Here is a 27861-nt window from a genome sequence, read left to right on the forward strand (position 1 = left end):
TTAATCCTGCATTGAAAACGATCCATGCGCTTTGATGTCTATGATTTCATACATGGTGGTTTCTTTTTACCAGCAGCTCAACTGTGTAGAAAACATGAATGATTGTGTATGCTTAAGTTAGGTCTATATTTTATGTTATCAAAAGGCCCTATTGATAAGTGAACTTCATTCAAATGTACTGCCAAACATCCTTTGTACATAGAATTACGCAAGTGTGGAAAGAGGAGTATAGACGTTCATTCGCCATGCACCTTTATTCAAATGTCTCAGATCACTGAGTCATAGTGGAGCTACGCAATTTATTTCATGTTGATAATATCATTTTTCCTATTTTCAAATAGTGTTTCGTGTTCTCGACATTGCACGCGAATCGTTGCGTTTTACACAATGTAATTGCAGCAGAATAGTATCCTTTAGCCTCGGAACACAGACTTCTCGAGCCCGTCGATGTCGTCGTTGCTGTACTCAAGAAGACTCTCGTGGAAAGTCGAGTCATACTTGCCGCATGTCCGCACGTATTCCGCGTACTCGGGAGCCCCAGGTTTGATGATGTTGTCAGCTACTACTACAGTACCTGGGGGCATAATACATAAGTTTGATTTCCAGAAAAATTGCAAGGTAAAATATTTGTTTTAGGTTCTACTCAAGGAAGTAGTCTGGAGTGAATAACAGCTAAACAATAGCCTTTCACGAACCTATTAAACAGGCTTCTCGTAATTGTGAAGCCCACCCTTTTTGATGTGTCAGTGAATCGGGCTAGACGTAATTTTTATTTCACTTTTCATAGGTAACGTGCATTTTATACTATCTTTATACGGCCGCGGCAACATCTATCAACAACACATGGTGGCGACACATTCAAGTTGTAGACGTATCTTCATGCCACCACTAAAACAGAACAAAAAGACAATACATAGATACAAAGCAAATTTATACAATCGACATGAGCACCTTTGCGTAGAAGCTTGTTTGTCTCCAGTAGTTTAATATCCCTGACGTAAAATTTCTTCCGGTGGTCTATAAACACCATGTCAAGCGTTTCTACGTCATGCTTTGTCTTCAGCTGGGGGATGACGTCAGCGGTGTCAGAACTGATCTGGATAATCTGTGACAAATTTCATGATATGTCAATGAAGAATTCCTGAAATGACAACGTGTTTAGATATCATTGAATGATGCCGTGGTGCCATTTCACTTTCCCCAGCACAAAGTATTTTGATTAGTTATAGGTATGTATTATTTTATTTTTACCTGTGTAAATAAAAAAATAAATGTGGTTAGGGTTATTGACTTATAATCTAAAGTTTCTGGGTTCAAATCCCTTGCAGGCCCCAGTGTTGTGCGGCTTGGGGAAGTCCCTTTACATCCATTTCCTCACTCCTACTTATAGAAATGAGTAGGGGTCCAACTCGGTGTAAGCATTACAGTCTGGTCTCACACAGCCTGTACCTACTACCTACTGTATAATACTGTTATGTTACGCTAAAGGTGGTTTACTGAGCGACCGTACAGCAACCAAAATTTGACTTGTGTAACCCTTGGTTTCATAATTGGAATAGAAGGACAACAAAACACAAAGTAAAGAATCGTTCTTTAACTATGGAAATCGTTGAGCTAGATACCTTTTTTTGTTCGAATTCGCTCAGCGGGCGCAGTCTCTAGTAGAAATGAGAACCAAATTACCCTGTTCTGCAGCCCTGCAAATTCGATCATCTCCCTGGCAACCGCGGCGTACTTTTCATTGAACTCCACGGTCATGAACTTGGCAGTTTCCGGCAGCAGCCTGACGGTCCTGATGGCGGAGTAACCCATGTACGTGCCCAGCTCCAGCATGGTCTGGGGCGCCGTCTCCTTCACGAACTGGTCCAGGATAGCTCCTGTAGGTGTGATAATTATAATAATGATAATCAATAACTAACTGTACGTGCCCAGCTCCAGCATGGTCTGAGGCGCAGTCTCCTTCACGAACCGGGTCCAGGATCTGTCCCGTAGGTTTGATATTCATATACTAGTAGTAAAGATGATTATCACATAGCCAGATAGCGTCGACAAATCAGAAGCCTCCATTGCCCATGTGTTATAACGCCATAACACACCCTTGTCATAACACACCACTTCATGACGCCATAACACAACCGTTCCTTTTTGTAGAGGGGGATCTTTTTTATGAATCTTTTTCTTACCCTTGTATCGAAAAATATATTTTCTCAAAATTCACAAAATCTTCTTAGAATACATTGAAAAATGAACAATTTCTAATAACCATTGCATCAAGATTTCCCCCTGGACACAAGGACTCCTCCCAACTTTTCACAGGCCGATCTATAAGTGTGGTCATACCAGGCTGTCTTGCCTTTTCTACCCCACCCCACAACTGCTCTTTGGACAATAGCACTTACCACACACGTACATTACATATCAAGCGATGATATTTTACCTTTGACATCCCCAACATTCATGGCCCACTCCGTCTCCCAGCCGAACTTGTCCACTGCTGCCAGGACGCTGTCCGGGTCCCCACGTGACGCGTTCTGCTGAACATACAGCAGGACGCGCTGTTCTTTACTCATGGCTGAAAGGTAAATTGTGAAACTCGAATGATGCAAACAGAAGTCGGAAAAGACCGCACAAGACATACATTAAACTTGTAGATGCCAGCGGTATGAACCTACATCAACTACCTCCATCGATGGATGACAGAGTTATGGAGAAGAATGAGCCTTTACCGGCCACGCTCCAGACGTGAATGTTGGCCAGCCAGTAGATACAGTTTGCCACGTACCTATCGGCTGGCCAACTTTGGTCTATTTGGCCGATTTCTACTCTTTCCAGCCACGTCTGGAGCCTGGTAGAGGCTAGAGAAAAATAGTCATGGGAAGATTCCGAGTGAGCTCGACGGAGTGAGTGATCAGTGTGAGTGAAAAGTAAAATGATTCTCGAGACAAGACGAGACGACTGTTGTAACATGTTAGAAGAGTGAATGCGAAATGGACGTCCGGACTTTGGAATATTCCAAAGTCCGGACGCCATTTTGACTTTGACTTTATTTGGGATCCACATTAGCACAATTTTGTATTCTCTTCTAACATGTTTCAAAGTGAACATAGTTCACAAAGTGTCATTAGATAGAAAGGCAGGCCTCGGTAGAACCTGCTAAGGAGACTACAATTACGTGGTCATAACCGTAGTATGTAAGGTTGAGTTTTGAAGATGGACACTTTCCATATTTTCAGGGTCATATTTTCTAATTGAAATGGACTTCAATGCTTTAAAGAACATCTTACCAAATAACTTAAACCAAATAAACCCTTACCGTTTGTCTCGGAAGAGAAGAGAGAAGATCAGCTGCGCTTTTCCGTAAAGTGAGCACATATATACGTGGACCCAACGTGTCCTGAACTCGCAAGCTTCCTAAGGGGGGTAAGGGGCTGGGGTTGGGGCAAACTATCCGTATACGTGAACCCAACGTTTATCAACTCAATCACCCTGTTGCGCCACCTAGCGATTTGCAGTACAGTAGTATTGGAAGGTTAAGCATCGCCTTGTACATACGAGATGTCCAGTCAGCCTAATGTTCAGTGAATTGATCGGGGTAATCACGACCGCGTATCATATGACCTCTGACCTTGGTATTTGTCAGTACAAGGAAGACGATTTCTGCTGGTGTATTTCCTTCCTGTAGGTAACGTTACACTGGTGTCGCCGAATTTCTCTGGGAGAGCTGCGTCGCCATTGCTGTGTAAGATCTCACTTCCTTGATATGACATCACCACGGCTGTAACGCACTGGAATTTCAAGGGCATTATGCTCACTGGTGAGTCCTGAAATACCTTTGTCACGTGTAAGTAGTAGTAGTAGTAATGGTTTATTGATTGATTCACATGTCACGAACAATGGCAGCCCATTGGCTGAATTGGAGCTCGGCCATTACAATTTATAGGGCAGTAAAAACAACAACTTTATAATTCATTAAAATATTTGATTACTACAAGACGAACTTACTCTACAGTCCACAAATACTGTAGAGACGGTGAGCAATAAGTTTTCGTTACTGCAACGCTACATGGTCCTTGAAGGTTTAGAAATTATACAAACATGTTTCCCTTACTACGTACCAACATGCAGCGCGCAGTGCGTCTATATTCATACACAACTTTCACATAACGAAAACAGTTTTTACTGTACCCAAAGAGGTTAAGTACACTCCTTCATGAACCATAGAATAATCGTATTGATCCTTATCATATCATATCATATCACATCACATCATATTGTATTTCGAAAGTCTTTTATTGAAAGTTTCAATTCCTCCCACTTGGCGTTCCAGATCTAGAGCAGCTAGTGCAACCGGATATTAATACTGAAAAGATATTTAGTAAGAGCAATATGGACTTATGAAAAATTAGTTCCTCTCTTCAAATATTGTTTCGTGTTCTCGACATTGCAGACGACTTTAAGTTACGTAGCACACAATGGTCTCGGCATTGCTCACGAATCGAAGTTCCAGTATCCTTTAGCCTCGGAACACAGACTTCTCGAGCCCGTCGATGTCGTCCTTGCTGTACTCAAGAAGACTCTCGTGGAAAGTCGAGTCATACTTGCCGCATGTCCGCACGTAGTCCGCATAGTCTGGAGCACCAGGGTAGATGATGTTGTCAGCTACTACTACAGTACCTGGGGGCATAAAATATATTGTATAAGTTTGATTTCCAAAGATATGTTTTAAACGTCGATGAAGATTAGACATCCAGGTAATAAGATACGCCAAAAAAGCAGTTACTCAAGCAACGGGATATGATTTTGCAAACGGTCAGACGTTTCAAGTAGCTCGACTAAACTTGCTCACAGTCACTGACGAAAAGTAGTGGATGTTACTTGAAACGTCTGACCGTTTCCAAAACCATATCCAGTTGCTTGAGTAACTGCTGTTTTGGCGAATATGTTTTAAATTTTGCAGAAAGAAGTAGGCTGGGCGGAATATAAGCTAAACAGCTTAGCCCGGAGTCCAGCCTTGTTAGATTTATCAATATATTTTAGTACAGTTACTGTATGCTACATTCAGCGATTGCTATTCTGACTCCAGGCTACAATAACCTTTCGTTCACCTGGCAAACATTTCATCTAATTCATCATTTATCTATCAAACCCCCACTCAGGTCACAAGTTTGACCTGTTTTACAGGCTACTATTTTCAATACAACAATGAATCGGACTCAATATTGTTATTTACGTCTGCAAGTAAGGTATGTTTTATACTACTGACTACCTTTGCGTAGTAACTTGTTTGTCTCCAGTAGTTTGATATCCCTGCGGTATACGTCCTTCCAGTGGTCTATAAACACCATGTCAAGCGTTTCTACGTCATACTTCGTCTTCAGCTGGGGAATGACGTCAGCGGTGTCAGATGTGATCTGGACAATCTGAGAAAAAATTATTTCAAGTCATGACATATCAAAAAGACTGGCAATGAAGAATTGCCGAGGTGATAACGTGTTCAGATATCCTTGAATGGTGCAATGGTGGCAACATAGGCTTGTGGCTAGAGATATTGACTTAAAATCCCCTGCAGGCCCCAGTGTTGTGCCTTAACACCTATTTTCTTACTTGACTCAGGTGGAAATGAGAACTTGGCGTTGATAAGGGACGTCCTCTCGTGAATACGCGAAGTAGTAAAAACACTGACAATAAACGATTCATGTGATGAACTAGTTGAAAGGTACAATGATAGCAAGGTGGCACTGTGGTTATGGGTTTTTGACTCAAAATCTGAAGGTTCTGTGTTCGAACCCCAAGCAGGCCCCAATATTGTACCTTGGGAAAAAGCCCACATAATTCCTCACACGACTCACGTGAAAATGATGGAATGTAAGTGACGTCACCGCTGGAACGTAAAGCCGGAGGCCCCGCGTTTGAGGGGAGCCACCAATCTCACCATAAAGAGCAGGGGTCCATCCCAGTGTAAGTACCTTACAGTACTACTCTTGTACCTACTGTAGAAAACTGATGTGTCACGCTAAAAGTGTTTTACCGGATAGACCCCCTCTATGAAAATCGTTGAGCGAGCTGCCAAATTTTTGTTCGAATTTGCTCAGCGGGCGCAGGCTTTAGTTAGACTCTACCAGTCTCCCCCGGTCGCTGGGAAAATAGTAGAAATTGGCCAAATAGAGTCAAATGGCTCGGTTGCCAATTTGACCCTCTCTCCGTAGCCGACTCCCTTCAAACATTTGACTCTATTTGGCCAATTTCTACTATTTTCCCAGCGACCGGGGGAGACTGGTAGAGTCTAGGCTTTAGTGGAAATGCGAAACAAATTACCCTGTTTTGTAGCCCTGCAAATGCGATCATCTCCCTGGCAACGGCGGCGTTCTCTTGATCGAACTCCACGGTGATGAACTTGGCAGTTTCCGGCAGCAACCTGACGGTCCTGATGGCGGAGTAACCCATGTACGTACCCAGCTCCAGCATGGTCTGAGGCGCCGTCTCCTCCACGAACCGGTCCAGGATCGCTCCTGTAGGTTTGATAATTATAATTATGATAATTAATAACTGTACGTGCCCAGCTCCAGCATGGTCTGGGGCGCCGTCTCCTTCACGAACCGGTCCAGGATCGCTCCTGTAGGTTTGATAATTATAATTATGATAATTAATAACTGTACGTGCCCAGCTCCAGCATGGTCTGGGGCGCCGTCTCCTTCACGAACCGGTCCAGGATCGCTCCTGTAGGTTTGATAATTATAATTATGATAATTAATAACTGTACGTGCCCAGCTCCAGCATGGTCTGGGGCGCCGTCTCCTTCACGAACCGGTCCAGGATCGCTCCTGTAGGTTTGATGATTATAATAATGATAATCAATAACTGTACGTGCCCAGCTCCAGCATGGTCTGAGGCGCAGTCTCCTTCACGAACCGGTCCAGGTCGCTCCTGTAGGTTTGATAATTATAATAACGATGATTGATAACTTTATACAAATCCATGTCCGAGGGCTAGTTACAAGCAAAACGAAACAATTGTAAACCCCGTGTGTATACATAACAGAGAAGAAAAAAAATGGAATACATGTACTTAAATCAATGGAGAAATGATAACGTTTCTAAATCTGTTTCTACTCTGAAAGTATAACACAGAACTAAATTACAGGTACCGGTTCTGAATGTTTCCTGGCAGGTTTTACTTAGTTGCTGTGGGATCGATGTTTATAAAAATAAAAACCTTGGTAAAATTTCACCTTAGCTTAAGGAGAGAAATTCTTATAATTTAGTTATCATCCAAGGTTGAAAATAACAATAAATTATATAAAGCTGACGTCGATCAATGGTATATACCACTAGCTAGCTAGCTAGTTTTAATGAAGATCTGCAATGTGTGGAGCATAAATACACAAGACAGCTGACCAAAATGCAGAGTCCAAACGGAGTGAACATACAGTACAGCTGATGATCTGTTAAGAAACTGTATTACTTCAAGATTTATAAATACCCCCTGGACACAAGGACCCGTCCCCACTTTTCGCGGTCCCAATCTACATTTGTAGACATACAAGGCTGGCTGACTTTTTTTTTTACCCTACCAACCCCCAACAAGTACATTACATCACAAGTACATTAAGTTGCATATTGAACGATGATATCTAACCTTTGACATCCCCTACATTCATGGCCCACTCCGTCTCCCAGCCGAACTTGTCCACTGCTGCCAGGACGCTGTCCGGGTCCCCACGTGACGCGTTCTGTTGTACGTACTGCAGGACGCGCTGTTCTTTACTCATGGCTGAAAGGTCAAATGATTGTCAAGACAGAATGGCAGGGTTGTTGTTATCAATGATCCATCTGGTATTCACTCTTCTAACATGTATTAACTTGTACATACGCCCGGTCTGGGTTTTTTTTCCTGATGGGAAATCAGTTCTATTGCAATTTTGTTTCCTCTATGTATTTTCAGTCTTGCTTTTTGGGTAAGCCTTCATGTGTATTTTGGCGTGCTTTGTGAAATTTTGTATTGAATTTTGAATATTGCTCCCAGGGCTAATGCTAGGGTCACATTTCCTAACCGGGGCCCGGCCGGGCTGTTTGCGGAAACGAAAAATCAAAGTGTGTGTCAATAAATTTTATAATTTTGGGTACGTTTTGTGTTTCTTTTGTCTTTTATATCATACTTTTCGTTCCCAAAGACAGCCCGGCCGGGCCCCGGATCGGAAATGTGACCCTAGCATTATTAGTCCTTTGTAACATTTTTCGGCTAGTTAGGTAGCCCTAGCTGTACTTATTTAACAGCCAAATAGATAGATCTAATCTAATCACTCGGTTTCTGTTGCACTCGAAGGCTGGAAACAACGATTCGAGTGCAATAGAACGGATGTGCCATCAGATAAAAAGGCAGGCTCGTAGAACCTGCTAAGGAGACTACAGTTACGTGGTCAGAAGGTCTAAAGGTCGAGTTGATACATACACTTTCCAGCTTTTCTGGGTCATATTCCCTCATTGCAAAGGACTTCCATGCTTTCAAGAATACCTTACTAACTAACTAACGAACTAACCAACGAACTAACCCCTTACCGTTGGTGTCGGAAGCCATCAGAACACAAGATCAGCGTCACTTTTCCGTAAGGAGGTACAGATATACGTGGACCAAACGTTTCCTGAACTCGTGTCCCTTGTTGTCTGTTTGTTGTCTGTGTTGCGCCACCTAGCGATTTGTAGTAATACATGCATAACGAGACAGGCAATAGATCGAGGAGTCTATGTATGGCATGTACTGTCAAAATTTTAATGATTCCTACTCTTGGCGTAGATTTTTTAGGTTCGCAATTTCTCTGTAAGCGCCAAAAGCAGCATCCAGTCGACTCGTGAATGAAATAAGAAAGCTTAGCGTGACTAGTCCAATATTTGCTCGTCCTGTTTCCAGTGACCTACATTTGATTTTTGTGTACTGACCCCATGAATAGATAATTTCCCGGCTGATTGTGATAATTCTACCTTTCTAAAAATGTACACACCCGCCGCTAATGAATGGCTATAGTAAAGACGACGGGCACGATGTACGTAGTAAACATGGGCACCACAAATTTAGCCATAACATAATGTAATGTGACGAAAACATGGGATGGTCCTACCAGTAGTAATGCCTTTAATATACCACTTTCTGACGTTTGCGCTCTCACATATGGGAACAGCTTGATCATACCGCCTGACAGTCTTGCAATCCTGTCCACAGACGCCGCTTATAAACCATCGTCATTTTTGAGAAGGATAATATGTGTACTGAACGTCGCAAAAGCCGCAAGCCAGCCACAAGCCGCCTATGCCAAGATGAAACCCTTTAGGATCCTTTAGCCCCGTTCCTGATCCCTCAACCTAGCCTGGAATCCATCCTATTTAGCTTTCGGCCGCTACCCTAGCTCCGCTGCGCTACCCAAGCTCCGCTGCCTGGCCAGGCAGCGGAGCTTGGGTAGCGCAGCGGAGCTAGGGTAGCGGCCGAAAGCTAAATAGGATGGATTCCAGGCTACCCTCAACCTACTGAGGTTTGGTAACGTTACGCAGACGAAGAAGAGGTTCGGCATCACCTTGTAAATACGAGTAGGTCCAGTAACTTGATATACTCTCCAAGCAGATGTTGGTGGGGGAAGATCGTGACCTTTTTATCATGTGCCCCGTTTTTGGTCCGCTCCGTTGGGGCAAGGAGTGCCACGTATCATTTGACCTCTGACCTGAATATATGTAAGGACATTAGGAAGATGGTCGATGATATGGTCGGGCGTTATCAGCCGGCATATTTCCTTCCTCTAGGCACACTGATGCCAGCCTAAAACCCCAAACGACAGAAGGCTGCATCAAGCCACTGATACCTCTTGCGGCCCCGGAGAAGGTTAAAGGTCAGGACCGTTGAACGGGGGTGGTCGTTCTGCAGGCCGCAAATGGCCTTTGTCGTTTTTAGGTCAGAGGTTACCGATACGTGCTCTGATTACCCAGATCAAGTCACTGGCCTGCTGGTGTTTTATGGCGCCATGACATGCTCAGTGTTTGTTGGCGTCAACCGCAACGGGTTCAGCAGGTGAATTGGGGATTTGTCTACCGACTGTTGCCACAACAATGGTTGATATTCACCGTATTGATACCGGTAGTTAAAGTATACACAAATACACAGAATGGTTGGAAATGTTGGGGTGACTTTTGTGACCTGTGGTAAAGGTTTCCTATCAGCCGTCAAGACACTTTGCCACAGAGTTTCTCTTGTGCATGGTTCCTTTCTTCTGTCGCATTATATCTATTCGGCCAAATATCTCTCGTAAAGACTTGGACGCTATGAAATTCTATCGGTATAACGGCAAGCCTAAAGTTTGCATTCACTGAGTCACCCAATAAAGGTTTCATGATCTCCGGGCAATCCGGCCCCCGTGCAGTTGCATGAACAGCCCGATATCATGCCCGAGGTCCCTTCAGGGATGTGGGTCACATTTCATTTTTCAAACGTAAAAAGGCAAAACCGTAACGTTTCTGATGAAGCCCCCGGTTGCACGGAGTACCGAATCTTTCTTTCACCGGGCCTTTCTAAAGTTGTAGAAAGGCCCGGTGCCATTCCGTGAAACCCGGGGCTTGAAAAACGGTACTTTTTTGCCTTTCTACATCTGCTTGGAGATTTTTAAATAAAGATCCCATTTCCTACGAAACAAGAAAATTCTGGACAGGCGGTACTTCATGTCGAGTATCTTGAAATCCTACTTTGTTTATGGAAAGACAAAACTACTTAACCTGAACGCTCATAGCATGTCTCACTGTATCTCGTTACGGTTCCTTTCATGCCGATCCTTACACACGTCGGACAAAGGAACTAACCACAGGCATCATGGGGAGTGGAAGAAAAACTCTCGCCTGATACTTCACCACAAGTTTGAGGGAATGGGCGTCCTTTCCACAGATCTTTTGTATTCAGCAACTAAATCACCGAATTGTACTCGTACATGGGATGTGGCTTTGTAATCATGATTTTTAAGGACCTCGTCACAGCCCATCCACCCCACAACCTGGCATGGTAGAGTCCACCTGAGGCTTGGTTGATATATTCACCGGCAGCTCTCAAGCACAACGGACACCCGGCCGGTGAGGTGAGCTACCGGCGTCGGTCCCACCTGGAGGTTTCACGGCCTGATAACGCTGTAGTGAACCCATCGTATTACCTTCATTCGGTGTCTGTTCAAAATTGCAAATCACAGGAGTTTCTTACTGATAAGGTATGTATTTTCCATTTATTCTTCTACTGCCTTGACATTGCAGTGACCTTGACGATACCAAGTGGCATCGCTTGATCTCAAAGAGTTACGTCGCCAGGTAGCATTGCTAAGAGTTAATGTTTTTATTTTGCAACATTTTTCACAGGCAGGTAGAGCGTCAACTCTAGTCATCAGAGGAGACATAATGTAATCGTTATCCCCTTTACCTTTGAGCGTTTAGTCTTGCCCCTGTACCTTTGCACTGACCCCAAATCATGAAAACTATGAAAAGGGTGTCTTCGAATTTTTACAAGGCTCTTCCCATTAGCAAGATATACAGACAAGCCGTTTCAACTAGGCGCACGATTAACAATATTTCAGCTTGCCACGAACTTGCAGTGGTCAAATGTCGTGCAAGCATTCATGAATGTACAGAACTAGAATAAATACTAAGTGTAATCACAATAAAATGGCGACTACTTGACAGAATTAAGTACTTAGGCCCGGCGTTGTGCAAATGTTAGCAAAGGCGCAGTTTAGTGTCTCTATTTGTTTAGCGAGCGGACTTAGCAATGAGGGAAACGTGCAGACAAAGGAGAGTCACTTTGCTCCCATGCAGAGAGCGACAGGAATAGCCACACAAAGTGTTCTTGCATCATACACTTTAAAAACGTTTGCGTTGTAAACTGAGCGATGTAATGAACACCTGTAATCTTATTAAGGCAACTTTTTCTAGCGGTGGTCAGGGAATTTCTTCACTTGTCAAGTAAGAGTTGTAGTTATAGGATTATACAATGCAAAAAAGAACTGATTGCGGGAGTGCAGTTAGTCTAATCTCGCAACGCATGAACTTTTGTTTATACAGGGATATCTTAAATAATCAAGTAGAAAGGGGGCGGTCTTTCTTAAACAAACAGTTTAGTTGTTATCATTGTTGTTTTACACTGAACGACCTGTTACACCTATCCTTTACACATCTGTAAACTGCAAGCGCTGTTCAAAGATAGCTAGTGACTATATTTCCCAAACTAATTACATAATTTCAAACAGGTGGTTCACCAGCATCCATCAACAGATTGGAACAAATGAGCACTAAAGAACAACGGTTACTAGACTACGTTAGGGTAAGCTTACAAAACGTTTTACATTTCACACATACTGACGCCATGGTTGTCTCTACTATCGGTATTCCTCAGCAAATTTATAAACTTCCATGAAAAGACTTGCGGACTGTTTTCTATGCTCAAGAGCACTGGAATATTTAGTCGACAGAAATATTTACGTTCTTTGGTCATTCACATTCCCTGTAACGACTAGTTCATCGCTATCGGTGCATTTTCGTCAACGTTTCAGGTGGTAAACTTATCTAAGTACAGCCGATGCGTTTATCTTTCGAATATATACTATTAATGTCATATTTTATGTGAAATTGTGCATATGGAAAATACGTGAGATCGCAATGAATTGCCAATTCCTTTACAACAGAAGCTATTTGACATAAACTTGTTCTGCTTCATGTCTCCACCAGGGTCACAGTAAAACTTCGCATCCACTTAGCGTCCTGGAAGCTTTTGACAAGTTTTCAGCAGATGTAGAATGGACAATGCATGTCGGAGAAACAAAAGGTAGAGCACTATACACGTTGTAGCTGTGCTTTCAATCGTCTATTTTACTATCATGTCATCGAGCGACCTGAAGCATTTACATGTAGGAATGCGCAGAGATAGCAAAAATGAGATTAGAAAGTAGGAAGGGAATTGAACAACATCTTCCCTATCTCGAATGAGACACATGCATGTTGCTATGAATTGCTTATTTATTTGTTTTCTTCCTTACTGAACAATTATCAGTGAATTGCTTATATGCACGTACTCACGTGCAATATGTGTGCATGTATGGTGATTCAACCAGCTTACCAGCTATTTTCGTACATGCCAGGTGCTGATGCACATGGATATGTACATGTACAACTGTTACAATAGGGACTCGCAGTTACAGTTGTCATGAGTTTCAAACGATGGCTATCATGACATGTCCGTTAGCTACAACTACAACTATAACGTTTCTCACCCTTCTCGCTAGGTGTCGTGCTAGATCAGGCGATACGAGACCTCCAACCAAAAGTGTGCCTGGAACTAGGAACATACTGCGGCTACTCCGCCATCCGCATGGCCAGACAGTTGCGGACGGGCGGGAGAGTCATCTGTGTGGAACCCTGTCAAGAATATGCTGAAATTGCCAGGGCAATCGTTAGGCACGCGGCTTTAGACAAAAAGGTGAACAAGACCGACATGTTCATCGGCATTGCAATTCTGAGTTGGTATAAAGAAACGTTTCGTGGTAGAATGAAAGTTATGTGGATTCATCTAGCCCCGTGAGTTACTCACAAACATACAACCTGGCGACTCGAACAACATCAACCTCCAGTATGTATGATGGTAGCTATTTCATAATTCACACACACACACACACACACACACACACACACACACACACACACACACACACACACACACACACACACACGCACACACACGCACACACGCACGCACGCACGCACGCACATTCAGTTTCCGTTTTTTGTTTACACGCATACGCATTGACTCTCTCTCACACACACACAGGCTCACACTCACTTACACACACACACACACACACACATACATACACACGCACACACATGACATATATCTGTATATAACGTTATGCTACAAGCACATATATTGCTTACATATATCACCATTGCTTTCTCACCCCTGACTGTACCTCACCCCCAGGTTAAGGTGATCGTGGGCTGCTCCAGTCAGGTCATCCCCCAGCTGAAGAGTAAACATGGCGTCCCGAAGGTCGACTTCGTCTTCCTGGACCACGTGGAGTCGTTGTACACATCAGATTTAAAACTACTAGAGAGACACGAGGTGAGCAGTTAAAGTCGTCGGTTTTTTCTCTTTCTAGCTTAAAAATAAGATACCCTGTCATTTTGAGCGTCTTATGAAAGGATGTCTTGATTCTAATACAGAAAAAAGTAACGTGCCCCCCCCCCCCTTGGGCTCGGTTTCCACTAGATCGCGATCGCTGAGAGACCGTACAGCGACCAAATTGGATTTGCATGTGTGACCATTGATTCTATGATCGATAAAGTGATGTACGGTTTAAGGTACGATTTAAAAGACACCAAAATACACCAAACGTTTATGAAGTAATCTTTAGATTTCGTGGAGTGACCTGTCAAGAGTGGCCTGTCAAATTTGTGGTTACTCAGTGGTAGCAGCCTCTAGTGGAAAGTGGTGTTGAGATCAAAAAGAGCTAGAGAATAGAAGTACTGAAACTATTGGCACCCCTCTCTATATAGATCAGTTCTCGTAGAAGGACAGCTAGTAGACTTACAGTTCTGCAAAAGGCAAGACACCATAAGATAGCCCTACCGGTCGAAGCTCATCTGTCACCTGCACCGCGCCAATCGCGACACTCAAATCAAAATTCATATAAGAGTCTACCATTTCACAAAGACTGTTATAGATACTCTTATTACCCTCGCACTGTGAGAGACTGGAATTCATTGCCTCAAGAAGTCACGGAGATAGCTGACCCTCCCAAGTTCAAGGAAGCGGTGCTCCTGCACCTCAGAGGACAATAAAAGCGCAGTGCACTCCCCTGGGCACTTTACCCCAACAAGACGGGTGTTGCCCAGTACCAAATCAAGATCAAGATCGTAGCTTGTGCTTAACGTCTTTTTTTCTCGTTTACCTTCCAGCTCTTGTCCACGGGGTCTGTGATCCTGGCCGATAACGTGCTGCATCCAGGCGCGCCGGACTTCCTGAAGTACGTCCGCGGGTCGCCCCGGTACGAGTGCACCTTCCACCCGGCCTCGGTACGGGTCGAGGGCAACACCGTCCATGACGGGCTGATGAAGGCGGTCTACTATCATCGACGCATCTAGTGTGTGCAATGGCGGATCCAGGGATTCATTCTAGTTAGAAATTAATCCAGCCTTCCAGGTAGCCTGAAAACTAACCTTGTTTAAAGCTCCTGTCACACTTGTGCGTATATACAAGTCCGCATGAGTTGCGCATGAACATGTTTTTAGTTTAGGTTAAGTGTGCAGCCGAATAAGTGATTTCTTAGGTCCAATCACTAGGCTCCACAACGGTGGGTCAAAGTAGAAAACAACTTTTTCTCCGCAAACCTTACTTAAACCCCAAAAATGTTAATGCACAACTCACGCGCACTTGAATAAACGCACAAGTGTGACAGTGCCCCAAGATCGGTGACATACGTCGTACAATCGTCTTACGATCGGAAACTGATGGCCTTCTTCGAAAGTCTAGCCTGGTATCAAAACCTAATGTTATATAGCCTTACGAAGAGCCTCAGCAGCTATGATAGGTTTGGATACCAGGTTAGGGATAGTTGTCCATAAGTCGTACAAAATCCAAATGTCTTGTGACGGAAAAAGCTACCTGTTGATAAAAAGCTGAAAGATAGTTGGGAACATCATTCTCGTCCCAGCTCCAGTTGTAGACAAGTACATGGACCGTGTACGCTATATGATGATTTATTAGTATCTTGTCATGTAATCCATCTGAAGTATGTGACACGAAATACATTCTCAACGTATCAACATATACAAGAGATTTATAGAGCTGTTTTTGTTATGTGTGTTTCTTTGTCAGAACAGTAGCTACTGAACGCCGTTATGCTGTCTGTACTCACACCGCCATGGTTAATGTTAGCGTCCATAGAAACTTCATGGAAAAGTCTGGCAAGCAATGCAGAACTGACCACATGTTACATTAATTGATGATGTAGAAGTGTATACTAATTATCTAGTCATAATCATGAGCCATGATATTTTCAACCTGGTCATGTGATACGCATTGTAACCTGCAATATCTCATGAGGAATCTGTGATCGCACATGTTTGTGCGTCAAAGTTTATGAGGCGACATGATGTCGAGCATGAAATAAAGTTAGAAGAGAAGACTATAATGATTTAGATGTATCTTTTGTTCCTGCTGACCGTTTACTAGAAGCTGACTAATAGTGGCATGAATTAGCGGACATTACGTCATTAAGATGAGACATTCTTCACTTCCATGCCCAACATTATATAGCACTGATATATTAAGGTACTTTGCCATCTCAACTAAATGGGGGGGGGGCTGAAATCACCGGCGTCACAAAGCTGAAAATGGGATGACCGGTGTCCTCTTGTACCTCTCAAGATTTTTTTGGAATCGACCGATGCTTACATCGTAACAGAGCCCAGTCCAATATGGCAGATTGGATTTTCATTTAAAAAGTACACACGATTCTATGGCGATTTTGAGAGGTTATGGTCATAACTAATTCGGCCGAAGGTTGTTGACAGTGTGACGGTAACGTTACAAAGGTCAGACAGCTAGGGCGTGCACTCAGTTTGCATCTATTATGTACTTGTATGTTCAGCATACGGATTTGCCGAACTGTGCCACCGATTGTAAGGTCAATAAAGTTTAAAGTTCAAAGTACAGAAAAGGAGGGTGGACCTATGTTGGCGGTAGGTGAAGCCTCAATTTGTCGCCATGTTTTTGTTGTTTTTGTTGCATATAAAACAGTAAACTTTGGATATTCGCTGAATGTTTTTGGTGTGCCATGATCTTACATTTCTCCTATTCGTCTGCGTATAACAGTATCTCTGTCTGCAATGGAATCTGGGCCAAGGAGGTTATAAATAATATCCTTGTGTTGATTTTGCACTCAAGTTGAGAATCTATCACGGTATTATGTACATACAGTACTATGGACTTCTGCAACGAATCCTAGTCTTGTTGTATAAAATGTTGGGTACAATTTTAGCACTATGACAACGTTTTTGTTTTTGTCATTTTAACCCACTGTTTGTTAATTCTTTGTAACCCATTTTAGAGCCGCAAGTAAGCAAGCTACCACCATGGACATAGAAAACACAGCTATGGTGAGCTGAAGTTAGCCTTCAACTTGTAACAACATTTAAATCATTTTCATTACGGGTTTAGTGGACAGTCTCATTTTTGAATGACAAAAAAGGGGGTGTTGTCTGCAGCCAATGAGTGGGAGAATTTGAAGTCAACACTGGCAAGTTAACACAGATTAATGGACAGTAAACAAGTAGGGCATGGGTGAAGGACACCAGAAGGACAAAGGGCAAGTTTTAAACACCCAGAGTGGTTGTTTGGTATACCCATAATTACAAGATTCAAATTCATCAAAATTTTCACACTACCTCTGGCAGTGAATTCCACCACTAAGAGTGGTCAATTTCAAGTCAACAATCCACAGTCTTTGGATATACCTGAATTAATGAGAAAATGCTAGCCTTCTATAACAGGATAGGAGTTTCCTACTTGGGGCGTTTGTAATTTTGGTGGAGAAGATTATCATGAACCTTATTTGTAAATCTATTAAAAACCATCTACATTGCTTTAGTAGAAAATGATGGGATATTCATATTTGTGACATATGTCACTTAGATTGAGGCTATATAGTCTAATATCACCAGACATAAATTATGCATTTGTCGCCGACGTGTTCTTAAAACATCGTTCTTATTGGTGTGAGACAGATTTCATACTATTTACGTGCTATTTAAAAGATTTAGACGAGATTTTGGCCATGTCAATGTCGATATCAAAGGATGTCTAATAATACTTGACGTTTCTATTCAGCTCATTACCGACCGTGCCATGTTTCACAGACGGTGGTGCCACACAGCCACATACCGTACGGCCCGGAAGGCACGGGCGCGTACACCAAGTCACAAACAACCGTGCGCCTGGCTGCGTACGAGTGCATCCCCATCGCTCTGGAGGCTCTGGTGTCCATGGACATCAACCCTCTCCACACCTTTAACATCGTGGACTACGGAGCTGCGGACGGCGGGGTCGACATGCCTCTACTGTATGAGGTGCTTTTTTGTAGTTGTCAATTTGCTTGCTGCATATCCGGACAGATTTATTTGATCCACTCACACCAGGAAGGGCCCCTACTCTTTTCGATAAGTTCTTTTACATGCTTGACGAGGTGTGGGAACTGTCACATAGACATGGAACAACTTATGTCCCTCTTCTTTGTTTAAGATGGTGCGTTATTTGAGGACCAAGTATGGCTCCGATCTCCCGGTCCACGTTTCCTTCGAAGACCAGCCGGTCAACGACTTTAAGTCGACATTCCTGCTGCTGGAAGGCCTGCTGCCCGAACAGGAGATCAGCAGCTTCTCCACAGACTTCCCAAACACCTTCGTGTCGGCGTGTGGAGCATCTTTCTACAAACAGGTACTCACGAGAACACCAACAAACGTCCTCACCATCTGCACTTTGAAGAAAACTATATATACATGGACTTTTTGGTGACGCTTTTATCACATGTTGTAATTTTTCAAATACTCTTGTTGCTGTTCCTTCTGAAATGTTTATTTATAAGAAGACGCGTACGTATACAGCAACAAAAACGTACTCTCCGTCTGCACTTTGAAGAAAACTATATACAAATGGACTGATTAGTGATGTTTTCCCCACATGAAGTATTTTTCTGATGCTGTTGTTCCTGTTCCATCTAAATGTTAATTTCATAAGAAGACATTCGATTCTTTGACGATACTACATGTAGATAAAATTGAATGATCTACAAGAAGTGTCGAATGCTTGAATATTTTGACGAAACAACAGTAGGATGATTTGAAATGTGTGTTGTCGAATGGTAATTTGATAGTAGTTAACTTATAGATTTTTATATTTTACGTTGTGAAAAGTTCATGTTAAAAGTTAATCAGTTTTTTGTCACATGGAGAATTTTACAAGGAATTACAAGCAGTTTTGACATGATTTTCTGCAGAGTTTCTATGAATATATGATACTGTAACTGTACTGTACTGTGCTGCACTGCACTGGGACGTATTGTCGTGGTAGAAGGGAAAATGAACCGTTTACGGTGAAATGATTCTGTAGTACAGTTACTGTAGTAATCCCGTTTATTCACGGCATTATGAATTCACGGTGGAGATGTCACCGCAAAAACCATTAAAATTGCATATTTCAAGATTGACATATGTTGCCCGATATTTTATACCTACATGTAGTGCTACCCTCCACTCTCCGTGCATTTCGGGTACTCTTCCACTGCCCTGCACTGGCTGCAAGAGAAACCCTGCAACCTGCCTAATGCGACCCTGCATAAATTTGAGACGGACGAGAAGTCGACTCAACTCTTTGCCGTCCAAGCCGCCAAGGACTGGGAGCTGTTCCTTCTGCAAAGAGCAAAAGAACTCGTACCAGGTTCGTTTGATACATATATATTTATATATGTCAATACATGTCAGTTTTAAGTAAAATAGAAGTTGTAGTTTTCATTTGCCAGCTAGCCATTGGAATCTGCATATTTGAAACTTTAGAATAAACACGTAATATGACTTAGTTAGTTCTTGTTGTTGCCTTCTCTCTGTAAGCTAACATCAAAATGTTGAGTTTTCCTCTTGATGTGAAGTTTTATGTAATGTCTCTGCCAGGGGGCCACTTGGTGGTTGCTACTCTGAGCCGTACAATGTGGGATACGGAACTTTTTGCACCGACTCTTAGGGCTTTTGTCGACGATGGAACAATAACTGAGGTAAATGCCGATTTGACAGCAAATACAAAGATATGAGCTTACCATCCTTTAAACATAGACTAGGACGTCCTCTTTACCAGAAAACGGTTTAGACGATACGTATGTCGCTAGGACTTCGACTTACCTGATGATCTCACCGTCCATTTAGAGATAACAGCGAAACAGCACTGTTTTGATACTTTTGCGGTGTTATGTCTAGCAAGTAGTTTTGATATACACGTGCAGTTAATGATTTCATCTTTGCAGGATGAGTTCGTTAATACAACTCTCGCGATGTACTTTCGTACTGTTGACGAAGTCAAAGCACCCTTCGAGGAGGAAAACTCTGCAGTTCAAAAGGCCGGCCTGAGGATACTTTCCGTCAGGGAAAAGGTTGGGAATATATGTTTTGAAGTGGATTTGGATTTTATTGGAATTGAAACAGTGCAATACACGTGGGACACAGGCAGCTATTGCTGATGTCCTGACCCACACACATAATATAGCCGTTTTTTACACTTGGCTGGAGTGGGGAAAATCGTGTAAAGTGCCTTTACCCAAGGGCACAAGATCGGTGGCGTCAGGGGAATCGAACCCGGGATCCTTGGATTCTCGGCCGATAACCCTGTCGTTACGCCACACTGACCCCAAGCAAAAGTGTCAGGCGAATCTTGTAGGAATGGAATCCATATCCAATCCTAACTAATCAAGTCATAGCCATCAGGAATTAGACATAGATAACTCATTGATGGCTATGACTTGATTAGTTAGGATTCGATATGGATTCCATAGCCATCAATGAGTTATCTATGTCTAATTCCTGATGGCATATTATATCTTTCACCCATTACAATAGTGTGACACACAAAATGAATAAATGCTCCGTGGTAATTTTTCAGACCCTTGAGGGCCAACTTTACCAACAATTCATTGAGGAGGGTCTAGACGTGACCGGCTTTGCGCGAGGTGTAGTATCAGGGTTTCGAGCATGGAGCAACTCTACACTCCTGTCAGGTGAGGTGATCTGAGTTAATTACACGTTTGCGATAGCAAAACTTCGGATTTTGGCCAGCGTTCAGGGGCGCCGCAATGTTGGATGTCATGTCAGCGTCTTCTTGATTCCGGTTTGATTTTGATTTTCCACCGAGAAGAGTGATGTATCGCATGCTTCTGCAGGTACTGCATTCTTGTTAGTTTTTTTATTGTCGAATATCAAACAATGATAAGTACCACACGTTCCTGACGACGTTAGTGGTCTATCCGATGGCTGTGAATAGATATATCATGGAGATTCCACCACAAACTGGCAGGCCAAAGCAGGCTAGGCTGTGACGTACATGTATATGGCAGCTGGGAGGGAGGGGGTCTACAATTACTAAATCAAATGTATTTGCAATATGCAACATCTTGCAGCATCTTAAAATGTCTCTGGATAACTTGCGGAAGCTTACACCACTTTACTTTGGAACAAGAAAACAATAGGGCACGTTGCCAATGCATCAGTAATGACACATACTTAAGCCCCTCACTGGACCCACGGCACGTTGGCGACCTCGCTGCTACCGAGCGATTTGACAGAGCGCTCAACTGATTTCATGGATAAAAAAATGATTTTTTTTGCGCTTTGTGTGTTTTGTTGTCTTACACGAGGCCGCCAGTGTGCAGCGGACTCGGTGAGATACTAGTAGGGCTTTAGCTACTATATATACGTCACAGACCTGCCTGCTTCTCTACTGCAGCCAGGCATATATGATCATGAGTTATCAGAAAATAATCAGCAACGTAACTCAGACCGGACTCTTCTCTTCTATTCCTCCCAGGTCTTGCTGACACCAGGTCGGCCCAAGAGAAGGCTGACATTGTCGATAAGTTCTACTACAGATTGCAACAAGAAGTGGCCAAAGCTCCTCATCTATACAAGTCATCTTACAGCCACATCTACGTGCACATCTGTAAAGTGGAATAGTTTCTACATTTTTTGTACTTGCCAGTCCACCTGTATGTAGTTATTGGCACATTGGTGGGTCCTCTTGATACTGCTGATGATTCAGGCATTATACCATTTCAGTGGACTATATCCATTTACGATACATTTCACAGAGATCATTAAATAGAATTGAAAAAGCAGCTTTCTATTTGGACATCAAAATCACAATTGCCAGAGATGTATGAAACCATAAAACCACTAAGATGCTACAAAGATCAGCTCTTAGACAGTAACTTCATTGCTCGTGGCATAAGAAAGACTAGCGTTCCAGGACCTCAAACTTTCAGTCAAAGATGTTTACCTTAATTATAATTTATCATTAACGTACAATAAAGGTCTCTTATTCATTTGGCAAATACTGTTTTCTGAATTACATCATATCAGCTTATGGTCTTTCATTTCAATTGTCTACCCAAGTAACACAGTTGTCAAAAGTATGAAATTCTTATCTTAGCCAAGAAGGCTATTCCAGCATTTTCTTGTCAAAATGCAAATGCATATTTCAATAGTGTTAATATTTCAAAAGTTGATAACAACAATCATGGCTTTTCGACGAAGTCAAGCCTCAGAGAATTGCATTCCTATTCAAAGTCAAAGTGAAGTCCACTCCCTTCCAGTTTTGTCTTGCATTTCTGGTCGAACAACTTGTTTTGTTCATCGGTGAACATCGTCTTCCAGTCGCCAACAAGCCCTGTAATTGAAAGAAAATGTGCACATACAAAACGTATCCATGCAAGACTAGAACGAAGGTGACACCGATAATCTGCACTGGAATACCTTATTCATTCATTTATTGCTGATGTCTTTTACCAGGTTAGCTCCCTCAGTGGCTGAGCACTGCTTTTCAGGGAGGCCCAGGCGAGATAACTACAAGAGACAATCATGTAACCAGGCGTTACGCCAGTCTAAGTCGTCTAGCTAGTATCTAGCTTTACCTTTCTAGTCCATTTGATTGCCTTTATCTCCACTGGGATCCCTCAGATTTAGCCAAACGTTTCTAAACATTTAGTTAACCGTTAAATCAATCTGAGTATTTAGCTCAGCGATTATTCGACTCAACTGGGATCTAGTCTTACCTTTGCGAGCGTTCACAGTCCTGTCGTAGATACGTGAGTTGTCCAAAATGCCCTTCATGTTGGCGAAGGTGCACGCATGCGCGATCGTCTCGATGGAAGCGTCATCCAGATTGACCTGAAGGAACGCCGCCACTGTCCTCACGGCGTTAGGCAGGTCCTGAGACAAATGGGTGGAAACACAAGCTTACTCGTATACACTTTACTGGGCTAACGACGTAACACTATAATGATTCCATGATGTGGTTGTCACTTTTCTTCTTACCTTTAGACACCCATCAATAAATCACCATCACCAGTAATGTCGTGCATGACATCTACGATATTTCAAAACATACCAAAAGATTTCAAAACCGGAAGTAATGCTGCAGTACCCTAGACAGGAGGAGGGGCATTATCAAACTTGACCTTTGTTTTCCCGACCCCTACCCACCAGTCAAAATCATAAAGATCCATCCACAGCTTCTCGAATCATGTTGTCCACATACATATCCAGCCAATCACTCACAAATAGCATCGAAAACATAACATGCAGTGCTACTTTGTGCGGTCCGGTCACCCTTGCATACGGCATTTACCTTCTTCATGTCTTCGTACTTCAAGAACAAGAAGTGGGGGTCGTCACGCCTCTGCCACCAGCCAAGGACATGGTCGAAGTAGCAACCGTATGTATCTAAGTACAGAACAAGTTCTTTGGTATAGAAAATACTTCGGTTTATTGCAGTCATATAAGTATTGATTCACATAGGTTTATATCGCATTTATGACCGTGAGGGCAATTGTACAATATTTCAAATACGGACTCAACTAACCCTGTGCATGTATGCCAATACAATAGTAAAACATCGGCTGCTTGATTTTTGTTTTAGTCGAATCGTACAGGCATTACGAGATTCCCATCCTAACGTTACAGTTTCTTAAGGTTTAATTATTCAACACACATGGGACAGAATATTTTAACCACTTACTTTTTCCTTCCAAGAAGATGCGAAAATACTCGTCCCACGGGGGAAGAGGTTTCCGTCCGTCCAAGGATCGACACTTCTGTCCGAAGTGATAGTAAGACACCACTGTGTCCTTTGGGTTCCTCATGACGACTATTATCTTGACCTAACAGAATAGGTGAGCTCATTGCGATGACTGGCCGTCCAAACAAATAACACAGCTATAGTACATAAACTTAACGCTTAAACTTTGATACAATATGAAAGGAGACGGTGGGTGTTGTGAACTTTCTGGCTCTTATATCAATTTTCCCCGTAGCTCTAAGTACAAGTGGGATAAAAACCCACAAGAACGTAGAGATGTTACTTGAATCATCCTACAGATATTTACTACAGAGTTTTTGCATCAGAATGCATGCGGTTCCATTTTACAGGGGACAAAAAGCGGGCTCGAGACAAATACATATAGAAACCACCCCGCCTTCCCCACCGACACAGATGATAGAATTACGTTACCCTGAAATCTTCGGAACAACCGCCAAAACCTTAATTTCGACCCCGAAGGAAATCAGCCAGATATCAGTACACGTTTTTGTGAGATTCGAAGCAGCCCAACCAATGCAAAGTGCAAAATTAATAGAGTAATAGAGGGTATAAACATTGACGCTAAACGTTCTCAATTACCTTTGAAAATTCGTAAAACGTTTGCCAAAATCAAGTCCAATTGTCCACAACAATATTTTCTACACATGAAAGGCACATTTACCGCAGTATTTCACTTTAGAGGGGCGAAATGTACCACCAAAGATGCCATACCTATATTGCAATACGGGCTTATAAGTAGAATGGGCCCTCTCCAGCCTCGTTTTGGTACATGACCCCGAGCTGACCCGGGAAATTCAAAATGGCCGCCGTAATTGGCAAGTGGTCTATTTCGACAATAAGGTCATGTGACCTATGTGATTGGTCACTTACATTCTGAAGAGGATTGAAGTAGGACAATACAATAGAAAATTCGATGAACTGGAACAAGTTCCATGTAAAGGTGTACCTTGTTCTGGGGATTAGATATCCCAGGCGGGACGGAGTCCAGGTTGAGATGGGTCGAGATGACACGGGGAGAGGCACATTCCTGCAGTATCACGTGGCGAGGGCGTAGCTCGTGGGAATATTGGAACTCAAGCTTCCCCTTGTCAAGTATGTCGTCAGAGGAAGAAGCGCCAATCTTACCACTGGTGACCAGGGTTTTGGTGACAATTTCTAGCACCCAGTTGGTTCCTACAAACACAGGGATAAATGCAGATAACAACTCCATTCCACTAGAATGGCGACGTCGCTGCGACCGCGCTACGACCGAGAGATTTGACAGAGTGCTCAACAAATTTCTCAGATAACAAAACGAATCTTTTTACGCTTTGTGTTTTTTGCTGTCCTTTCATTCATACCTTAAGTTTTGCATGATATGCCAATTATGAAGTCAAGGGTTACACCAATCCACTTATGGTCGCATCGCGAGCTCGCAGCGTGATCGCCGTGTAGTGGCATGAGTGATCATGCCTTTTAAAGTTATCGTACTGGTCTCTTCGTCGGAGGACTTCCTATGTCCGTTGCAATTGTACTATGCAGAGCTAATTTATTTGTTACTTGAAAGATATTAAGTACGTAATACATTTTTTTTTTAAATTCTGTACATTGTAACATTTCTAGGACTGATGATTACAGGCTACAAAAACCCAGAGAAATCAAATTGATGTTGGGTGATAATTGTGTAATGCTTATGTATGAGGTCGAGAGATATCTTTGGGCTTTATCATGTCTCCGTTTGTTAGCAAAAGTATCGATCGACAAGCTGTGATTAAAATCTGTCGCCCTGTGCACGATGTAAAAAGATCGAACCGAAGGTAGTTACAGCTAGTTCGACACACACCTGATTTTGGAAAAGCCACTATGACGATGTCGTCATCCCTGAGGTCAAATTTGGCCAGGGCTTCCAAGTTTTCCCTCTTGACGTGGGGTGGATATTTGATGCCGTTGATGACATTTGTGGTCGTGTAGTCATCCGTGTTCTTGAAATCTGCGCTTCCCTCTGCCATCTAGAGTTCAAGGCTAAGTTACTCGTGGAATGTTCATGCATTTGTTTTAATGTGACTTTTGTCTTGTCTTTTACGCTGATCAAATATTCACAAAAAACACTGTGCCATTAACAATTGTCCTTCTGGGGTTCGCATCCTTTTCGCAACAACTTAGATTTCATGGGATGGACACAACCCGTGTTTAGTAAGTGAGGAAATGTTTGCCCCCTGAGCCTACGAACACAAACGCTGACCAGTACCAGCGGGGTCCATTGATTTAGTGTCTCGAGTTGGATTAGGAAACGACTGCTTACGCTTAAATTCGGTTCATAGTGAACAAATATCCCCTGATCTACAACAACGTAGTCTCTTCCTAAGTACACAATGTCAAAAAAAAATTCAATGTGACAGGAAGTACTATGTTGTGATCGGGAAAGTTCGACATTGAAAGACTCGGTGCCACCGCCGCGGCTGTGCGACTGGGTTAGGTTTTTGTTTCACGCATAGCCAGCGTCTGGTTTGAAAGAAATCTATCGGAGAACAAAGGGACCGTGCTCTTCCTGTAGTCTTAGTGCCGAGCTGTTTTCCGACTCCTTTTAATAATAGTGCCTTTTCCCGCTGTGCGCAAAGTTTAGCGGGGGTCGGGAATTGGGTCAAGTAGACCGGCCGCAGCCGTTTGCTTTCTTGTGTACAGAAGTTTTCATACACGCGTTGATTCTCAAACTTCAACAAGTTACATCCGCTGTTCGTATGGCAGAAACCTCATGTGGCTGAATACGCCATATAGCAGACGATGGTAGTCATGAATAATTAATTAACCTCGCAATGGCTTCTGGGTTGACGTAACTACAGTACGTTGACCCCTGCCCCCTAACTTGTTGCCGCTAACAGCCAACACAAGTCGCCCTAAGGTCACCCGGAAGTATCACGCGCGGGTCCGAACTAGGCATTCTAAATATACCCTCAAAACGACAATTGTCGAGGCTAGCCTACAGGACATGCATGTGCAATCGCGTGCAGATAAAAATAAACACATTATAATATGGCGGCAACTTGGGTTTCACATCCAATACAAAGAAAGAGGTGGCTCTGAGGAGAAACAAATTTTATAGCAGATCGAAGTTGATCATAGTCGATCATAGATCGTATTTGTTTTTGTCCATGGCAGAGAAGAAGCAAAACCATTGTTCATCCCACTGAGAACGATCGGAAATTTCAAAGTCGAAGAGATACTCATCGGACAATTATGCTTTTACACCGACAGACGGAGAGAGTAAAGGTTCAATCAACTCACAGTTTTTGTGACTGACTGACTGCTGCGGTACAGAAATAGTCGATCGTCCTTCGTACCGCTTGAACTGTGTCGTGAGTTCTATTTTAGATCTACCTGCTTCCGAGTGGATCAGAGCGTTGGGGTTTCACATGTGTCCTATTCACTGTATCGCACTGGACTGCTTTAGAGTGCACCAGACTGTCACTCTTGCGGAACGTAAATCCGTTTCTACGCATAGGGGAAGGACCAGGAAGTGCAGTAGAGTGCACCGTGCATTTTATTTTTGACAATTTTTAATTTTTTCCCCTGAGCAAGTTTTGCTCAGTAAGGTCCAGTTTTCTGTTAGGTAGGACAGAGGAATGTGCGTTTCAAAAACCTGACCACAATACGTGACCTTTGGCATGTTTGACCTCTGATTGACCCCCGAATCCTTCGCCATTCGTTGGACTGATCCATTAACACATGGGGTGAAATCCTGGTCTCTTCGAAAACATCTGGCTGTAGCTCGTTAAAGTGCCGGAATTGACCTGTTTTTCTTACCTATCAAACCAACCTAACAAATCCAGCTTTGCAGTGGTGGTAAAGATTTGAGGTTTGAAATGTAGGCAAATTTGTTTTAAAGTGTTTGCTTTTCATAGCTTAACCATGCGTTGCATTGGGAAGTCCATTTACTGGTCCCTCCCCTATACACCCTGGTTGTCTGGC

The 27861-nt window shown here is 42.9% G+C and overlaps 5 protein-coding genes across 10 annotated transcripts; 2 read left to right on the top strand and 3 right to left on the bottom strand.

Annotated features, from left to right (window-relative positions):
- Positions 1 to 235: 235 nt before the first annotated feature.
- LOC136436262 (catechol O-methyltransferase A-like) lies at positions 236 to 4160 on the bottom strand. Of its 2 annotated transcripts, none has more exons than XM_066430089.1 (5): positions 3626 to 4160; positions 2438 to 2572; positions 1684 to 1877; positions 952 to 1105; positions 236 to 574 (listed from the first exon to the last, which is right to left on the bottom strand). In XM_066430089.1, exons 1-5 carry the CDS (start codon positions 3801 to 3803, stop codon positions 414 to 416), a joined length of 822 nt encoding a protein of 273 aa, XP_066286186.1. In that variant the 5' UTR covers positions 3804 to 4160; the 3' UTR covers positions 236 to 413. The 2 variants fall into 2 exon arrangements, with proteins under 2 accessions (XP_066286186.1, XP_066286187.1); XM_066430090.1 differs by lacking the exon at positions 3626 to 4160 and adding an exon at positions 3314 to 3619.
- A 111-nt stretch (positions 4161 to 4271) lies between these two features.
- LOC136436263 (catechol O-methyltransferase-like) lies at positions 4272 to 9815 on the bottom strand. Of its 3 annotated transcripts, XM_066430093.1 has the most exons (6): positions 9563 to 9649; positions 8556 to 8685; positions 7636 to 7770; positions 6316 to 6509; positions 5267 to 5420; positions 4272 to 4674 (listed from the first exon to the last, which is right to left on the bottom strand). In XM_066430093.1, the coding sequence occupies exons 2-6, from the start codon at positions 8572 to 8574 to the stop codon at positions 4514 to 4516; spliced, it is 663 nt and encodes a 220-aa protein (XP_066286190.1). In that variant the 5' UTR covers positions 8575 to 8685; positions 9563 to 9649; the 3' UTR covers positions 4272 to 4513. The 3 variants fall into 3 exon arrangements, with proteins under 3 accessions (XP_066286190.1, XP_066286188.1, XP_066286189.1); XM_066430091.1 differs by lacking the exon at positions 8556 to 8685 and having other exon boundaries at positions 9563 to 9815; XM_066430092.1 differs by lacking the exons at positions 8556 to 8685; positions 9563 to 9649 and adding an exon at positions 9136 to 9324.
- Positions 9816 to 11076: 1261 nt separating this feature from the next.
- Positions 11077 to 16297, top strand: LOC136436267 (catechol O-methyltransferase-like). The gene is made up of 6 exons (XM_066430097.1): positions 11077 to 11227; positions 12257 to 12330; positions 12735 to 12831; positions 13289 to 13482; positions 13984 to 14124; positions 14961 to 16297. The coding sequence occupies exons 2-6, from the start codon at positions 12292 to 12294 to the stop codon at positions 15144 to 15146; spliced, it is 657 nt and encodes a 218-aa protein (XP_066286194.1). The 5' UTR covers positions 11077 to 11227; positions 12257 to 12291; the 3' UTR covers positions 15147 to 16297.
- A 221-nt stretch (positions 16298 to 16518) lies between these two features.
- On the top strand, positions 16519 to 22150 carry LOC136436258 (uncharacterized). Of its 2 annotated transcripts, none has more exons than XM_066430085.1 (9): positions 16519 to 16745; positions 17114 to 17162; positions 17922 to 18131; positions 18304 to 18498; positions 19302 to 19497; positions 19728 to 19828; positions 20075 to 20200; positions 20707 to 20821; positions 21628 to 22150. In XM_066430085.1, exons 2-9 carry the CDS (start codon positions 17139 to 17141, stop codon positions 21771 to 21773), a joined length of 1113 nt encoding a protein of 370 aa, XP_066286182.1. In that variant the 5' UTR covers positions 16519 to 16745; positions 17114 to 17138; the 3' UTR covers positions 21774 to 22150. The 2 variants fall into 2 exon arrangements, with proteins under 2 accessions (XP_066286182.1, XP_066286180.1); XM_066430083.1 differs by lacking the exon at positions 16519 to 16745 and adding an exon at positions 16752 to 16912.
- LOC136436260 (sulfotransferase 6B1-like) lies at positions 21919 to 27442 on the bottom strand. Of its 2 annotated transcripts, none has more exons than XM_066430088.1 (7): positions 27271 to 27442; positions 25739 to 25904; positions 24863 to 25089; positions 23836 to 23977; positions 23446 to 23540; positions 22871 to 23027; positions 21919 to 22485 (listed from the first exon to the last, which is right to left on the bottom strand). In XM_066430088.1, the coding sequence occupies exons 2-7, from the start codon at positions 25902 to 25904 to the stop codon at positions 22376 to 22378; spliced, it is 897 nt and encodes a 298-aa protein (XP_066286185.1). In that variant the 5' UTR covers positions 27271 to 27442; the 3' UTR covers positions 21919 to 22375. The 2 variants fall into 2 exon arrangements, with proteins under 2 accessions (XP_066286185.1, XP_066286184.1); XM_066430087.1 differs by having other exon boundaries at positions 27178 to 27442.
- Between the last annotated feature and the right edge of the window lie 419 nt (positions 27443 to 27861).

This window comes from Branchiostoma lanceolatum, chromosome 6 (genome assembly GCF_035083965.1).
Source record: "Branchiostoma lanceolatum isolate klBraLanc5 chromosome 6, klBraLanc5.hap2, whole genome shotgun sequence".
In the NCBI taxonomy this organism is placed as follows: Eukaryota; Metazoa; Chordata; class Leptocardii; order Amphioxiformes; family Branchiostomatidae; genus Branchiostoma; species Branchiostoma lanceolatum.

Excerpts from the sequence above, each read along its gene's own strand:
- LOC136436262 (XM_066430089.1), bottom strand. The coding sequence starts at position 3,803 with ATGCCCTTGAAATTCCAGTGCGTTACAGCCGTGGTGATGTCATATCAA. Across the intron at positions 2,573-3,625 it reads TTGTACTGACAAATACCAAG|CCATGAGTAAAGAACAGCGC; the intron begins GTCAGAGGTCAT and ends TTTACCTTTCAG. Across the intron at positions 1,106-1,683 it reads TTGCAGGGCTGCAGAACAGG|ATTATCCAGATCAGTTCTGA; the intron begins GTAATTTGGTTC and ends AATTTGTCACAG.
- LOC136436263 (XM_066430091.1), bottom strand. The coding sequence starts at position 9,644 with ATGATAAAAAGGTCACGATCTTCCCCCACCAACATCTGCTTGGAGAGT. Across the intron at positions 7,771-9,562 it reads GACCTACTCGTATTTACAAG|CCATGAGTAAAGAACAGCGC; the intron begins GTGATGCCGAAC and ends TTGACCTTTCAG. Across the intron at positions 5,421-6,315 it reads TTGCAGGGCTACAAAACAGG|ATTGTCCAGATCACATCTGA; the intron begins GTAATTTGTTTC and ends ATTTTTTCTCAG.
- LOC136436267 (XM_066430097.1), top strand. The coding sequence starts at position 12,292 with ATGAGCACTAAAGAACAACGGTTACTAGACTACGTTAGG. Across the intron at positions 12,832-13,288 it reads GCATGTCGGAGAAACAAAAG|GTGTCGTGCTAGATCAGGCG; the intron begins GTAGAGCACTAT and ends CCTTCTCGCTAG. Across the intron at positions 14,125-14,960 it reads AACTACTAGAGAGACACGAG|CTCTTGTCCACGGGGTCTGT; the intron begins GTGAGCAGTTAA and ends TTTACCTTCCAG.
- LOC136436258 (XM_066430083.1), top strand. The coding sequence starts at position 16,893 with ATGGAATCTGGGCCAAGGAG. Across the intron at positions 17,163-17,921 it reads ACATAGAAAACACAGCTATG|ACGGTGGTGCCACACAGCCA; the intron begins GTGAGCTGAAGT and ends CATGTTTCACAG. Across the intron at positions 20,201-20,706 it reads TACTTTCCGTCAGGGAAAAG|ACCCTTGAGGGCCAACTTTA; the intron begins GTTGGGAATATA and ends GTAATTTTTCAG.
- LOC136436260 (XM_066430088.1), bottom strand. The coding sequence starts at position 25,904 with ATGGCAGAGGGAAGCGCAGATTTCAAGAACACGGATGACTACACGACC. Across the intron at positions 25,090-25,738 it reads AGTGGCTTTTCCAAAATCAG|GAACCAACTGGGTGCTAGAA; the intron begins GTGTGTGTCGAA and ends CTGTGTTTGTAG. Across the intron at positions 23,028-23,445 it reads AGTACGAAGACATGAAGAAG|GACCTGCCTAACGCCGTGAG; the intron begins GTAAATGCCGTA and ends CATTTGTCTCAG.